The 15908-nt window shown below is 44.3% G+C and overlaps 1 protein-coding gene across 5 annotated transcripts in view; it reads left to right on the top strand.

The window, feature by feature from the left end:
• The window catches only part of Grap2 (GRB2 related adaptor protein 2), a 70496-nt gene that overhangs the window by 40618 nt on the left and 13970 nt on the right, over window positions 1-15908 (top strand). For all 5 annotated transcript variants that reach the window (XM_010612620.3, XM_010612618.3, XM_010612637.2 and 2 more), the window contains one exon: window positions 9310-9401. In XM_010612620.3, coding sequence (XP_010610922.1) covers window positions 9324-9401 — 78 coding nt within the window. In that variant the 5' untranslated portion in view covers window positions 9310-9323. The remainder of the gene's footprint in view (window positions 1-9309; window positions 9402-15908) is intronic.

Here is a 15908-nt window from a genome sequence, read left to right as displayed (position 1 = left end):
TTACTGCTTTAGAAAACAATAAGGGTAAAATGAGGAAGTGGTGGGACGATGCGTCAGCCCCACAGCAGAGAGAAACAGTAGCTCCGAGGGCTTTGTGTTTTGATTTTGTTGTTGTTTTGGGACAGATGTGTTCATGGTGTCATTTTAATAAGAAAAGTATAAGAGAATAATAACCAAAGCGCGTTAGGTACACTTTCTTCTAATTAGATTCATGTTAAGTTACTAATGTTTAAAGGAGAAAGAGAAAGAATTTGGAAAACGTAGAATATATTGTGGGGGATGTTGATGGGAAGGCAAGATGGGGCAAGGGAAAAGAAAGAGGAAGGAAAGGCAGGGAAGGAGCGGTCGTTCACAAGTGATAAACTGACACTGCTTCCTTGTCTGCAGTTGCCTGAAAGCATGCGATCACCAGGTGCAAGGTCAGCCAGGTTTATTGCAGCGTTGGCCTCTATAACCAAGAAGTAATGGGCTTGAATTTCCTGGGTGCGAATTGCTGCTGTGTCTTCCGTAGGTGAAGGACAGCCACTTAGGAAGGTTCGGAGGACCTCAGCTGGTTCACGGTTATCCTCCACTGTGCAGGGTCTTTTGTGATTTTGATAGTACCAGGTCTTGAGGCAGAGTGACAAAGTAAAGCGAGCAGCACACAGTCTTGTAATCTAATCTCTGGCCTTCGTGTCCCCTCTATAAAATGCAGATGCTAATAATAACCAATATTGCCAAGAGTGATGGTTTGTAAAGCCCTTGGCACCTGCTGAACCACACTGATAAATGCCAACTTATTCTTAGCTGGCTGATATTTCAGACACTGGCCAAGCTTGGGTGCTGTGTCCCCTCTGTGGCTGTCCAGGTGCTTCCTGTTTAAAGTCAGTAAGGCATTGACTGAGCTCGGGGTGGACAACAGTATATAGAAGCTAGATAACCACCATGTTTCTCCATGCCACCTCTCCCACGTCCCCTCAGCTGGTCTCCCTCTCTCTCTCCCTGCTCCCCAAGGGTTCTTGGCTGCAACATGTGGCACCTTGGATGAGGGAAACGCTGCAGCCCAGGAACCTTCACTAGTCGAGAAAAGCTAGAGCTGCTCAGGGAAAGTGAGGGAAATGGGGGTTGAAAGGCTGAAAAGGAGCATATGCTTGGCTGATTTACACTTTTTCAAAACAGCTTTGACATTGTTTTTTCTTCATGAGAAATATTGGTAGATTACCAAAATGCAAAACAAAAACAAACAACCAAACACAAATGCTTTGGAGAGCCAAGCATTCTGCATCTCTTTCCTGCAAGGTCGTGGGACTTTGAAGGAACTTGAAAAGTGCAGAATATATTGTGGGGAAATCTGATGATAGGAAAGGCAAGAAAACTTGCAGAAAGAGGGAAGGGGAGAGACAGAGACAGGAATAGAATCCCTGGAGAAGAAACTGAGGCACAGAGCAAATAAGGTTCCCCAGCTTCCAAGTGAGCAACAGGACCCTTGATTGAAACTAGGTCCATCTGACCCTCAAGACCAATCCAGTGAGCCTCCCACCCCTGGGATCACCTCACCTGGAAGAGACTGGCAAGTTACGAAAACCCAAAAGGAATGCGCTGGAGTTCAACAGAATGTGTGCATTATGCTCAGAGCAAAAGACATTCTTCTTACCAAAAAACTGAGGACAAATGAGATGTAATGTGATAAGCCTTGAACTAAATAAGTTCGACTATATTAGCCAGACTGCAGTGGCTTGATGAATAAGCCAATCAATAGGAAGAAAATGAAAGAGCAAGTGAGTGAGCCTCTGTCTTGGACATCCACCAAGATACAAGGCAGGGCAGGGGAGCGACCTGCATGGGGACTGTCTCATAACTTGTCTATTCCCTCTTCCACTTGTCTCCCCAAAACCCTGAACTTAAGCAGGAAAAGGGAGGTAATATTTTAAAAGCAAAGCATCTCTGAGACCGATGACATCTCCATAATCCACACAGACAGACAGAGACCTGGAAAATAGCAACTTGATTAAAGAAGGATACAAGGGATTTATAAGAACTCTCCAGCTGTGTAAAGTCTGTGAGCATGAAAAATATTATATTTGTTTGGCTTCCAACCCTGAAAACCAAGTACATTTTCACTGGGGAGATGGCTCCCATTTGGAAACTAGAAAGAGATCACAAACCCAGGCCAAAAAGCCAAGCATGGGCTGGGGAATCTTAGGTCAGACTGAAACCCTAAGAGGTTCAATGAGAGTTTGCAGTAAACATAAGGGCAAAGCCAGGCACACCCATAATCCTAGCTACTTGGGAGGCTGAGGCAGGAAGTTGAGCCTACCATGGATAACTTAGTATTATTTGTCTCAAAATAAAATTTAGCAAGGGATAGGAATGTAGCTCAGTGCTTCCCAAATTTAATCCCCAGTAACACACACACACACACACACACACGTAAGCGTAGGTAAAGCCACCCTTGTCCTTGCCACATGGATGGTCATGGATTGAGCCTCAGGCCCTTACAGACTGGTAAGAAAAAGCACTACTTCCCTGCCGGTGGCTCAGTACCTCACTCAAGAACCAGCTGCCCATTAGTCGCTTGTCATCGGAGACAGCTCTGTTGGTGGCATTCCACAGAAGAGAAGCAAGGCAGGGATGAATTGTTATTTGAGGAGCACACCTGCGCACAGGACAAGAATGGATGGGAGACAGGGGGGTTGTCTTGGTGGCTTCTATTCATAAGCCACTTGCTCGTGGTCCCCAAGCCTGGCACCAGTGGGTCAGTGCTGATAAATGATTATTCTCAGACTAGCAGCAGAGGGCCCCCCTCCTGTTCCATGTGTTCACCCCTGCCGCTCATGATGGAGGATTTGTACTTTCCTGGGGCTTAGGAGGGAAAAAATAATGAGTCACTCTAGGACAAGAGAAAAATAAGAATGTCCCATATGTACAAAAGTGCTTAAAATGGAGGCTTTTAGAAGAGACTAGAATCTCAACCCACTAGTCAATGATGGTTTGGTGGGGTATATTTTCCTAATCTTTGCTTACTTTGGTGGCAATAAAATCAGAAATGCTTCCCTTTCCTAGAGAGAATACCTGTTCCATTGAGAAGGCTGTTTGTTCTCCTGGGATCCTGACCCAAAAAGAAATGTCCTGAGTCTCTAACTTGGGAGGTCCAGAAAAGCAAAGGAACCAAATAAGCAAATCTCTTGAAGCAGGGACCCTGCAGCTACCCCCAAGTACATGGCTACCTGCAGGCTTGATGTACTGACGGCCGGGTTGAAAGGACACAGGGCTGCTTACAGCTGCTGCAATTCCCACCCGATGCTTCCCACCAAGTCTCCAGAGAGACCAAAAGTCAGACTTTCTAGAAAATGATTTGAAGGCCTCTATTTTAAAGGCTGCAAGGAATGAGTTAGAGATAATTCAAAAGCAGGCACAGTAAAAAAATATGTAAGGCTTGTTAGTCATTCAGCAAGAAGGTTAACATTTCCAACACGACCGGCTGATTAGAAAGGACCCTATAGGCAGGGATTCTGCTGGTGTACAATGAAACACAAGCGTTGTCATTCGAGAGACTAAAATCTAGAAAGGCCAGGCCCTAGTCTCTTGACCAGCTCTGAGCCCCTCACCACCACCTCTGTTTTTCCAGAGTAGATTGGTTTGGGTCTCTAAAAGAGTATTTAAGCAACATCTGGCAGTTAGCTGTGAAGTATTTGTCCACCCTGTGTTTATGAATTTTTATTTGTAATCTTTCTCAGCTTCCTGTGCTTCTTTAAGCCCATGAAAACAGAAAGGCCTCAAATATAGCTATGAAGTTTCGATTTTTTTAAAAACTCACAATAGGAGTTTCAACACAGGATCATTAACCTAGAATTAGAAGCAGAGTAAGGGACCAGCATCTCCTTGAGGTGAATGGTGACCACCTTGCTGGGACGATCACAAGAAATTTAAGCCTCAGAAAATGTGTGGGAGGAGATGACTTCTAATTCTCTGCCATCTAAGCAGTTCTGTATTTTGTCAGTGCTAGACTCTGAAATATTAATGTTTATGTGCCTTAAAACTCTCAGTGGACAGTGAGGACAATCAGCCAATCTGCCTAGATAAAGATTGTAGGGCCTCAAAGAGGCAAAGAAAAGTTCTAAGATGCAGTAGGTGGTTTGGGGTGCACCATTGCCCTCTATTGGATTAAAGAAATCAGGCTTCTTAGCATGGGTGTGTTTCATGACCGATGGCTGAATTTGCTGAAAAGTTGGGCCACCTTGGAGAGGGAAATTAATAGATCCATCTATTCTTCTATCTGCTGTCCCAACCCTGAGGAAACCAATTCTAGTTATTATACTCTGACAGCAAGACATTTGTCATGCTTTCAATCACTCAGCTAGCATCTACTAAGTGGCTACAAAGCACAGCTTGGGATTACATGACATCTACAGAGAAAGAATAAGAACTACCATTGACTGGACACCTACTATGTGTCAGGGCTATGAATGAAAGCACGATGATCCCACAAACTGAATGTGGTTGCTCCCAGTTTATGGATGAGGCAACAATGGCACCCAGGAAGTGACACCGCAGGTTCAAATCAGGTCCATCAATTCCTAAATCCACTGAACTACAACCCTCCTGTCAAGAAGCTTGTACACTACAGGGGGAGACAGGATATAGATGTAGCTACAAATGTGTGCATTAATATAAATGTGTGGATCGAACTACATACAGCCAGTGGGCCCAGCCCAGCCCATCACATTAGCTCATGGTTTTGAGCTAAAATAGCTTTTACATTTTTAATGGGGAGGGTAAAAATAATAATACTTGGTGCCATATAAAAACTGTGTAAGTTCAGATTTTAGTGACTACAAATAAAGTTTTATTGGAATACAGCTCTGCCCATTCATTTATTATCTAATGCCACCTTCCTGGCTACCGGAGTGCTGTAGAATATTAGTGAATGCTGTCTATTCCCCAAGAGGAAATATTCTTTAGCAATAGGAGAGTGTTTTTAAATGCTTTGAGAGTTGAGAAGAGGGAAATCTAATATGTATTTGCCCTCCCAATGTGGGGAGCTAGAGGCTATATATAGGTGTGCTCTGTTTTAAGATTCAATGCCTGAAAACCTAGACTTTAAAACAGATCAATTAAAAGGAAGTTATTTGCATAACAAAATTTCCTTTTCATTTTATAAAGGGATTCACCACAGGGTTCCTTTGTAGAGTGAGCCTCCATAATACCTGTTAAGATGATTCCATTTACAAATACTGTGTTCATAATAACTTTTCAAGAACATTCCTATTGTGTACAGTGAAGCTCAGCTATAATCATTTTTCCCTGGTAAGGTTTCCTACTTCTGAGAAATAACTGACTTTGTCAGTTCCATGGGGAGAGGAAGCACTCTGGTTATCTCCAAGAGGGGCTTACCTGACCCAGAGAAGGGTGGTGGATTCCCCCAGACACTGGGGCACGCACCTGTGGTCCCAGCCACTCAGGAGGCTGAGGCAAGAGGATCACTTCTGCCCACAGTGTGAGACCATCACAGGGAGACCCCATCTCAGAGATGGTGGGGGAAATAAAGGAAAGAAGAAACAGAGCAAAAAGACTGTGAGTTCTAAGTGTCTGAATTGTGCAACATTAAATGATTTCACATTTTTTGCTAAGTGCCTAGCTGTGGCCAAAACCCTAAAATGTAAATTCTTCATCATTCACTTCATACACAAATAATCCAATAAAAAATTACATTTGTGGCTAATGTCCTGATAAATATGCAACCAACAATACTTGTAAAAAGCAATGTCTCTTTCTTTCTCTCTTTAAAATTGCAAGACATTATGTTATCTAAATTACAACCTAAACTGGGACAAGTATTCAAGTTAGAGCTGTCCCTGGCAAAATTGGAAGTGGTATCACTTATTCAATTTCAGACCAGCTCCCTCTTTGGTTGGGTCCTGAGCTGGAATCTTTGCCTAGCTTCATGGTGTTATGCAATTGCTCTTTTTAAGATACATAAAATGGAAACCTTGGCTATTCATAGTCAAGTTAGGAGGAGCTGAAACTGCTCAAGAAGTTTCTTGCCCAGTACCATTTGGATGATAAGTAGGTTTCTGAACAAATCCATTTAATCTGGCATCCAAATGGAGGTAATTTTAAAGAGCTGTCTCCTGTTTTTTGTTTTCATCCTCCAAGTGGGCTGTAATTTAGAAATAGACAAATATTCCTGGTGTATAACCTGAATATTTTTCAGATTTTTTTTTTTTGTAATGGTAAAAGAAGCTTAAACGGAAACGGAAGGGCAGAGAAAATCACGTCAGGGCAGTCCGGTGTGGCGTCACCCCGCAGTGAGGCAGGTCTATGTTGTAGCGCTGCTAATGGATGATGCGTGAGAGAGCAGCAAAGGGCTGGTGAGAAGCAGAGCTGGCATTAGGGCCCCAAAATGGCACCATCAGCTGGGTTGGGGGAGGGGGGCTGCTGGAGGTGGCTGGGCTGCCCCTGGAGGCTGCAGCTCCTCACACTGTGTGGCAGGTGGCATTTCAGCCATTTCTATAGCTGATCACCAGCAGGGAAAGCACATGGCCATCCTTGAGGCTTTCTGAAAAGGGGGTCTCTCTCTCTCTCTTCCCCTCCTCCAGAGATCAGAAGACTAAAATTACAAACAGCAGCGAGAAGGCACCATTGTATTCTCTCTCTCTCTCTCCCCCTCCCTCCCTCCCCCTCCACCCCTTTTCAGAATTGTTGCTGCCCCATTTTTCTCTCCATCATATATTTTTCCCCAGATGTAATATGTAATGGTGCCAGGTACAGGTTATACAACAAATCGATACATACAGAATAAACTGTATTAGTTCTGTTTTCTTCTCCCTGGTGGCACTTTTGAAACTTTTCAAAATGAATACTGATGGATATAGAAAAATAAGGACATAAATTTCTATGCCTTTCAATGATCAGACAGAAGTCTAACCCCTGGGGGTGACATATTTGCCATTCTCTGCTATTAGGGTTGCTTCAAAGGAGTTTGTGAAGCCCTGGGATTCGAACAAAAACAGAGCCTACTCCAACCTACCTTGCACATCTCCCTCCCACCAACCAGCAGCTGAACAGATTTCATTTCATAAATGGAAATGGGAGCAAATACATTTTTTGCAAAGTGATTTCATGAAGAGTAGGCTTGTTTAATTGGGTTTTTGGAGCCAGGATTAATATTACAAGCTGGGGAGCTCTGTGATATGCCTGTGCCCCAGGCTTTGCTGCACTGCCTGACTCCTGGGGGAACCAGGAAAGAAGTACCACTATTTAGAAGTAATTTTATGTCTGCCTTGGTCTTCTCACCCATGTGATCTACAGTCAGCCTGGACCAAGCGCCCAGAACTGAGCCAAGCTATGAGTAATATCAGAGAGATCTCCCCAAACTCAAGGTCACACCTACAACATGCTTTGGATGTTTCTCCTTTTTAAAATCTAATTTATGTGACTTTCTGACATGTTTAGCATTTGCCCTCCTTTTTGTCTCTATGCTGCTCATTAAGGTAAATTTGCGTGGAAATGGGATCGTAGTTTTCAGGACCCTTCACCAGACACTTGGTCTTTAGAGGTGACCAGTGTCTACTGTGGGTACAGTGAGGGTGACCGACAGAAGCCAGTCCCCCTGCAAACCATAGCAAGGCCTTAATTAGGAAAAGTTTTGCATGTTAATGTAACAGAGTCAATCAAACGGGCAAAGGCATTTAGCATTAAGGAAGAAGAGCACAACGCTCCTTCCTGTGCAGTGAGTCAGCCAAAGTCATGAAAATGTTAATTTGCCTCCGATAAACCAATCTTGAAGAAAGTGCACAAAAAGTGATTTTGTGTTGTTGCTGTTTGGAAATAAGTAAAGAAAAAAGAAAGCTCAGAGAGTCAACTATGACATTTTACTTGACTCCTGAGCTATTTTTTGCTTAATATCTATCTACCTTTGGATTGGTAATATCCATCACTCCAAATTGCCCTTAGGAAACCAGGCAAATGTGGAATATCAGAGACATGAGCCCCTTGCTATCACTGTCACAGTCGGCTTTAATCCTCTGAGCTCTCCCTGCCACGCTCTGCCGCCTGCTGTCACCTGCCTTATTTACCTAAATCTTGTCTACTGGGGCAGAAATTCCCACTGAGAAAACAGTTGTGGCCCCAGTTTACTGATCACTGAAAGTCCACTGGGTTTGAGGGTTACTTATTAACTCACCGAAAGTGGCCAAGACTTAGGGAAATTTTGAAAAACATAAACACCAAGCCTCAGCTTTCCAGTTTCTGCCCTGACAGTAAGCTGTCTTAGCACAGAATCAAAGGATTTGATAGTTCTGGAGATTAAATGTCACGTTACAGTGAGAAAAGTTTATAGGCAATGAGAGATATCAGAAGAAACTTGTGCTATATCTGGCCAGGCTGCCAGATATATGAAAGATTCATTCCAGAAATTTATTTTAAAACATACATATTCCTTGTGTACTTATCTTATATAATACTTTGTATCTGTTAATTTCAACCCACAATCTCCATTTTACAGATGAGGAAACTGAGGCTCCGAGAGGTTTAAGAGGTTGCCCAGGATTATACAGCTATTTACCAGCAAAACAAGGATTCTGCCCTGCTTTTTCTATGACATCTCCACAGGCAAACAAAAAGAAAAATAAAAAAAACTTTATTTCATATTCAGTGTAGTACATAAGCTGACTCATTAGTCTTTACATAGAACCCATGATTACTAGGAGGGGTCAGGGTTTTAACTCAGTTTAGAAAAATTAAATCAAAATTTCATTTATGCTGTACCGACATAACAATCTAACCAAGCTCTAAATTTCCCGGTGCAAAGACCAAACTGCTCCCTACTCTGAAAGTACAGAAGAACTTCCAGTTCCCCACTGGCCAATGCTATCTAATTCTCTTAAATGATTCAGATGTAAAAGAGAAAATGGCATCTGTCTAATTAACACTGCCTGGTTAAATATAGCTGCCAAGGGACAGCCTCAGGACAGTGTTTACAGAGCAGTCTTCCTAGCCCCTGGGGCCTCAAGCTGATAGCAAGCTTTCTGTCCTTATCAACTGGAAACAGAGATGCCCCAGCAGTGGTGACAGGCCAGACCAGGCCAAGCCAGATAAAAGGAGAGGGGAAAGGCTGCTGCTGGCCTGAATTCCCAGCTCCTGGCAGCTGGGGATTCAGAGAATGATCCCAGGAACCAGATCCCAAAGGCTCTTGCAGCTCTAGCTGCAAACACAAGCCCTTGCTGAAAACCAAGTCCTACCAACTGCTGAGACTGCCAGGCAGGACCATCTGTTCCACTGCCCTTCCCCTGGTGAAACGGCACAATGACCGCATTATTTCTCTTCCAGCTTCGCATCACAACATGGAAGCAGTCGCCAAGTTTGATTTCATGGCCTCTGGCGAGGATGAACTGAGCTTTCACACAGGAGATGTCCTAAAGGTAGGTAATGCGGGATGGGGTGCAGGGGAGCCAAAGGAAGTTTCACTGACCACTGGTCTGGCCACTGAGATTAACAGTCCAAGTCTTTGTCCATGAGAAATTGCACATAGTTCCTTTTAGAAAGAGAAATTCTCCTCCACCCAACAGATTCTTCTCCTACTCGCACATGCCAAACACCAGGCCAGATGACAGAAATACGGAGTTGATCTAAGTTGCCATCCTTGTCCTGAGATCCTCATGGTCTGGAAAAGGAATACATCCATCAAAAGGGTTGTCACACTCTCATGGCTTAGTGCTCAGTGGGGGGACAAGTGATTACACTTTGAAAGGTGAGGGTTGCAGGAATGTGTGGGCAGTGTGAATGTTAGGAATGCAACAAGTCTTTTGGGCCTTTTGCTAAAGCTCAGAGATGTGAATGACCATGCTAAGTGCAACAAGCACAGCCAGGGAGAGGCAGCTGGACCCAGTGTGGCTCAGCAAAGGCCAAGCACACCTGGCCACTCAGAGGCTCCTTAAAACTTGTCTGTAGCCTGCACTTGAGCTCCAGTGGCCACTTGTGAAGCTGAAGTGGCCTTGGGCTCCTCCCACATTTCCAGGCATCATGCATATAAGTCTCCTAAAGTCCACCCTTTTTTGGCAAAAGAATGCAAGTCCTTCCAGAGAGTATTTGGGAGTATGTGATGCCATCCTTCTTCTGCCTGGCCTCAGAGCACCTTAGGGAGGATGGTCCCTGTCCTTAGCATCTCAGATGGGCCTTCTCAGGTGCCCAGCAGCACCAAGGCCAACCTTATCTTACCAGGGAGAATCATACGCTATACAAAGAGCCTTAGCAGGAGAAAGGGTGACTTAGAAAGTGTCCTTGGAGCACAAGTCATATAGAATGGCTTCATTTGGAATTTGAACATCCTCAGTCCATAGCCTTCTAACTGCTCTCCACTCAGAATATCTAGTGATAGGGTTGCAAAGAATAGCATTCAGTGTTGAAGATTTGCAAGCTCAAAGTAACTGCTAAAAGGGCTTTGACTTCTTTGGACCTTACCAAGGTCACCAAGGGACTTGCTATCTGGTGACCATGTAATTGTCAACCACACTGGGGCATCCTCCATTCAGAAGAGGCTTGGGTCCAGCTTCTACCCTCACTTTCATCACAAACAAAAATTAATATCTTGCTTGACTTGTCCTTATTCCCCCAGAAAAATGAAAAAGAAAACACAAAAACTCTACATCCTAATCCCCTCCTACTTTCTTTTGTCTGCTTTATTGCCAAAAGTGGGACAAGGTCTCAATACTGAACACCTTCCATTTTTTGCCCATTCCCCTCTGAAATCTGTCTTTTACCTTTTAAAGCCCACCAATGACTTCTTTCCTTTGAGTTCTAACAACCCTACCTGTGGAATGTGACTCTGTTGACTACCCTCCCCTGGAGCTCTCTCCCTTTGCTTGGGGGGCCCCCTACACTCTTGTGCTCTTTCTCTCTTCCTGAGCCCTCCTCCAGGTCTCACTTTTGAGTCTTTCTTTCCTTTCTCTGGCCTGAGAAACTAGCTTCCCTGAGGTTCTGCACTTAGCATTTTGATTGTTCTTTTTTCCTTTGAGCTATCTCATCCCCTTCTGATTTCACCTTCATCTGTGTGCCAATTACCCTCACTCAAGTCCACACTCCCACTCCAGCTCTGGCTCTCTGCTGAGTCCCAGACCCACATTTCCATTGTCTGATGAATGTCACCATTAGACTCCAGTCCCTGACCCACTGAAACTCGACGTCCACTTTCAGCCCCCGTTTCCACACAAACTACTCCCCTTTGTTGGCCAATTTCCCCATTACTGTGACAAAATACTCAAGAAAAACAACTTGGAGAGCAAAAGATTTATTTTGGCTTACAGTTTCAGAGGTTTCAGTCCATGGTTGGCTGGCTCCATTGTTTCTAGGCCTATGATGAGGCCTATGTTCGCTGCCATGAGAACAGCATGGCAGAGCAAATCTGCTTACTTTGTAGTGACCAAGAAGCAAAGAGAGACAGAGGGAGGGAAGGGTTTAGGGACAGTATATACCCTTCAAAAGCATACCCTCAGTGACCCACATCTTCCAACTAGGCCTCACCTCCTAAAATTTTTAACACCTTTCAATAGCATCATCAGACCGAGGCTTTCACACGTGAGCCTTCGGGGACATTCCAGACCCAACCGTGACACCCCCTATCCATGTTCTCAGTGTTACCAGAGGTCAGTCACCAAGACAGCAGCCTCCATAGTCATCTCTACTCACCCTGGCCAAACCAACCAGGGGATCAGGAACCAACATCTCCCGAGCTCCTATTCAGGGCTGGGACCTGGCTAGGTGGTTTATAGGCATTATTTCATCAGCTCAGCAAATGCATGAGGTAGGGAGTACTTTTTCCTTCCACTTAACAAATGTGAAACTGAGGATGAGGGATTAAATCACATGCCCAAGGTCACACAAGTAGACTGCATCTAAGCCCGTGTCTGGGTGGAGCTCTGTCTGAACGCTATTTTCTGAACACTGTACCTTAACCACTCACTATACTCTGCTCTGAGTAGTTCTTTCCTGTTGTCTCTTAAGTCCCTTCTTTGCTACAAAAACAATATAGTAAAAAGGAGCTCAGGCTTGTCGGCTAACTAGAAATGGTTTCAACTTGCAGTTTACTGGCTGTGTGAGCCTGGGCTGAGTTGCCTGGCTCCTCTGAGCTTTAGTGACTTCTTCTATCAGTGGAGATAGAATCAGTACTGCAGGGGCCTGGACCAAAGCAGATGTTCAATAAATGGTCACTGTTTTATCAATATATTCATTCCTACTCCCTCAGCCTGCTCAATATATTGCTGAAACCCCGTGGCTGACCTCATTGCCTCCTGTCTCTTCCCTCTTCAATCATTCCACATGTAGTCCCAGAAGGATTTTTCTCAAAGACAAATCTGATCATATCATTTATTTATCAAAAGTATTCAGTGGCTCTTCATTACCAATTGATTGAAATCTAACCATCTGCCCCCAATGCTCTGTCCAACCTCATTGTGCTCACATGCATTTTTGTGTACATGATGGCCCTGGTTTCCACTGCAACATACACACCAGCTATCCAGGCTCTCCCCTAGGCTCTGCACACACACACATAGTTGATCACCTCTGCTGTGCAACCTTCATTGATCCTCCTCCTTCCTTACCACCCAGCAAAATAATTCCTCCATCTTCAGCTCTTCCCCAGCACCTCACACACATATTTCATTTTGAGGCACTCATGGTCTTGCCTCACCTGGCAGTTATATATAGTCGGGCTGTGCTTCTATGGTCCATCTTTCACTGTGCCCTTACCTTGTGGGCTCCTAATTGTCTCCTTCCGCGTTGGCTACCCACCCATTTGAGCTCTGTAAAGGCAGGGGCTGGGTCTTCCTCAGTGACCCCAATAACAGAAAGTCATCCCTCCCCAGTATTTGATGGAGGGTGAGTGGTGGCTTCCTCCACTGGCGAGCTCCCTGAGAGGAGAGCGTGTCTGGTGCATCTTTGTGTCTTCCCAGCATCTAACAAAGTCACGGCCCTGGATAGTTTACCCAGTGTGTATTTTTTGAATTGCTAAATTGCATTTCTGCATGCTCGTTTAGAATTCCATCCCAAAGCCAACCCCCTTCCTCTTTTTGAATTCTGCCCATTACAGCTGAAGTGGTAAAGATATAAGTGCAGAGCATGTAACTGAGCTCCCAAAATGTCAAATGATAGCCATTAATGCCCGTGTCATGGCTCCCTGACTACAAGTGCAGTGTCAGTTCCTCCCATCCTGAAATGGGAAACACACACAGGAACCTCACAACTATTTTCAAAGCCATCTCTTAAATGCCCCAGCAATTCATTTTGGGGCACCCCTTTCTCTTGTTCAGTCTTTGGTGATAAGAGGAAACAGAGATTTTCATTAGAAAAGTATAAAAAAGGGTCTTGCTAGTTCACCAACAACCCACTTCCCCAGACAATATGTTTCTCATGGTGTAAGGCTTGACTCATCTCCGTATTCACAGCACCTCAGTCCAAACTGTAGGTGCTTAGTAGATGCTGATCTGCATAGAATGGTAAACAAGATGGCAGACAGGGAACCCCTGCCGAATGATTTCATCTCTCTTTTCCTGGGAGAAACATTTGGAAAGTCAGGAATCTGGCTTTTCATGTTCATATCACAAACCTCCATACCTGTAGCTACGCACAGTACCAGACTTACGTTGAAATTTGCAACTGAACTTTGCCAATCACTTAGAAAAATTTCTCTTGGCCCAGTCCATTTCTACCTGCTTCTGTGGTGTGTCCAATTCAACCCCATTTCTTTCTACCTAAAACAGTGGCCCCAAAGCACAAAGAGTTAATCCTATATAATTAACTTCCTCGATACTTCGGATTTCTGCTATGCCTCTCAGAGCAGTAATTCCACCCAATGTAAAAAAAATTTTTTTCCAGCTGTACTTTTGGTCTTTCTCTTCCCACGTATAACTTATTCTCAGGCCATGTAACCCAGAAAATTATTCTCCTAAGGAACATTTTAAGAAGTAAGATACCACAATTTCAGTGTAAGACTTCATGGGTTTAAGCTGAACTCCTTACTTGGTTTTACATGATGGATAAAGAGATAGGGAGAACTGAATTGATGGAGAGATGAGAAGAACAGGAAGTCACAGGGCTCTGGGCATGCAACGGTAGTAGAAAACCACCCCCTCCCACCACCCAAATACTTTTCTTTACAGAAAAAGTGGTTGTTTTTTTTTTTTTTTCAAGATCTTGCCTTTTACACACCACAAAAAGCCTATAAATTCAGCTCTCTGGAAATACAATCTCAGGCAGACCAAGCACCAGGTGGTGGAGACAAATGGCCGGCATTAGGAGATAATCTGTTTCTAAAGGAGGTGGTTAGATGGGTCTGAGCCATGATTACTAAAATTACAGCTGGTTCCGGTCAGAGAACAAAGTATAAAGTACAGTTAGTAGTATAATAAGCTAATTTCCAAATGGCCCCTTCCACCTCACCTTCGGATTTGATATTTGCTACCCTGGCCAAACACCATGTTTGGGAGAAAGAGATTCCAAAATTGTAAATCCAGGAGTGGTGGCACCAAGAGAAATGTTCAAACATTCCTTAACTGGATGTGAGGCGCTGCTGCTGTTTCCTGGTGCTTCCTTTGACCTAGATATTCTGCTTTCCCCCACCACCCCCTCAGCATACACATACCCACACGTCCTTAGTGAGACCAACAGTCACATTTGATGTAAGAAACTATAAAGTTTTCTGTTCTCAGCAATTCTTGAATTCAAATATGGGGCAGACTTTTATTTCTTCAGAGCAAATGAGCATCTTCAAAACACATGTACATCATGCTTTATAAAGTCATGAAAACCCTTCCATGTCCTTCAGAGCTGGAGTCCTCCCTCACAATATTTAACAGAATATCATATTTGACAGAACTATATATGTTTTAAAAAAGAGTATATGCTTTTAGAAGGACTTTCAGGTACCCGGACTCGTTTGACGCTCACATCAGCTCTGTGAGGTGCTGGAGGTTCTTGATTTCCCCATTTTTCAGATGGCTCATTCACCTGTTCAGTGTCACACAGCTAGTGACAGAGCTGAGCTAGAAATGAGGTCTTCCCATTCCACACTCAATGCTTTCTGCTTTCCTCCACCTCCGAAGTGATGTTAGAAGTAGGTCATCATTACTTTGCTTATTCCTCGACTTCATCACTGCATGTAGCTCTCTGCAATTCTCTTCCCAGCTTTTTCTCTGGGAGGAAGAAACCCCTGGGACCCACAACGCCAACTCCTCCTCCTTTTGAATAACTCTAAACTCCCAGTCCCCATCTCCCTCCTGAGTCCAGCACACACATCACTGGGTTTCTCTTCTTAGCTGAATTCACTCAAGTACGATCTTAAGTCCATGAGTCTCTCCTGCCCCTCCTCCTCCTCCTCCTTTCTATTTCAGTAAAGCCGTCACCACCCACTCAGTCTCCCAAGCTAGGAATCCAGAGTCCTCCAGAATCTCCTTCTCCCTCAGCTCCCAGAATGGTCCCAGAATCCTGCCTGTTTTTTGTTTGGTTCCTCTAAAATATGTCCTTACCTCCTCTTTTGCTACTGGGTATTGAACTTGAGCCCTTGCGCTTTCGAGGCAGGCGCCAGAACCATTGAGCTAAATCCCCAGCCCCGGCCCCATCTTCTATTTTCCAAGGGATTACGCTCATCTTGCTCCAGTTCCTCCCCTAGTTTACACCCCCTGCCCCAGCTCATCTACACTCTGGTATAGACCTCTTCTTTAACTCTTATTCTTACTGCTCTATCCCTGCTTCAAATCTTTTCATGGCTCCTGCTAAATGCCAGGAGAAAATCCAAACCTTCAACATGAGTCCCAGGCCCTGGGAGCCACTGACTTCTGTTTTATCTATTCCTGGATTCACAATCTAAACTCCAGCCATACGGAGGCACAGTTCCCAGAGGGCACCACCTTTGTGTCCTAGAAGTGGTTCCTTTG

Source organism: Fukomys damarensis, unplaced genomic scaffold (genome assembly GCF_012274545.1).
Source record: "Fukomys damarensis isolate Sample0158 unplaced genomic scaffold, DMR_v1.0_HiC HiC_scaffold_19, whole genome shotgun sequence".
Taxonomy (NCBI): Eukaryota; Metazoa; Chordata; class Mammalia; order Rodentia; family Bathyergidae; genus Fukomys; species Fukomys damarensis.
The sequence above is the reverse complement of the archived record's forward strand: the minus strand, read 5'-3'. Positions and strand labels throughout refer to the sequence as shown.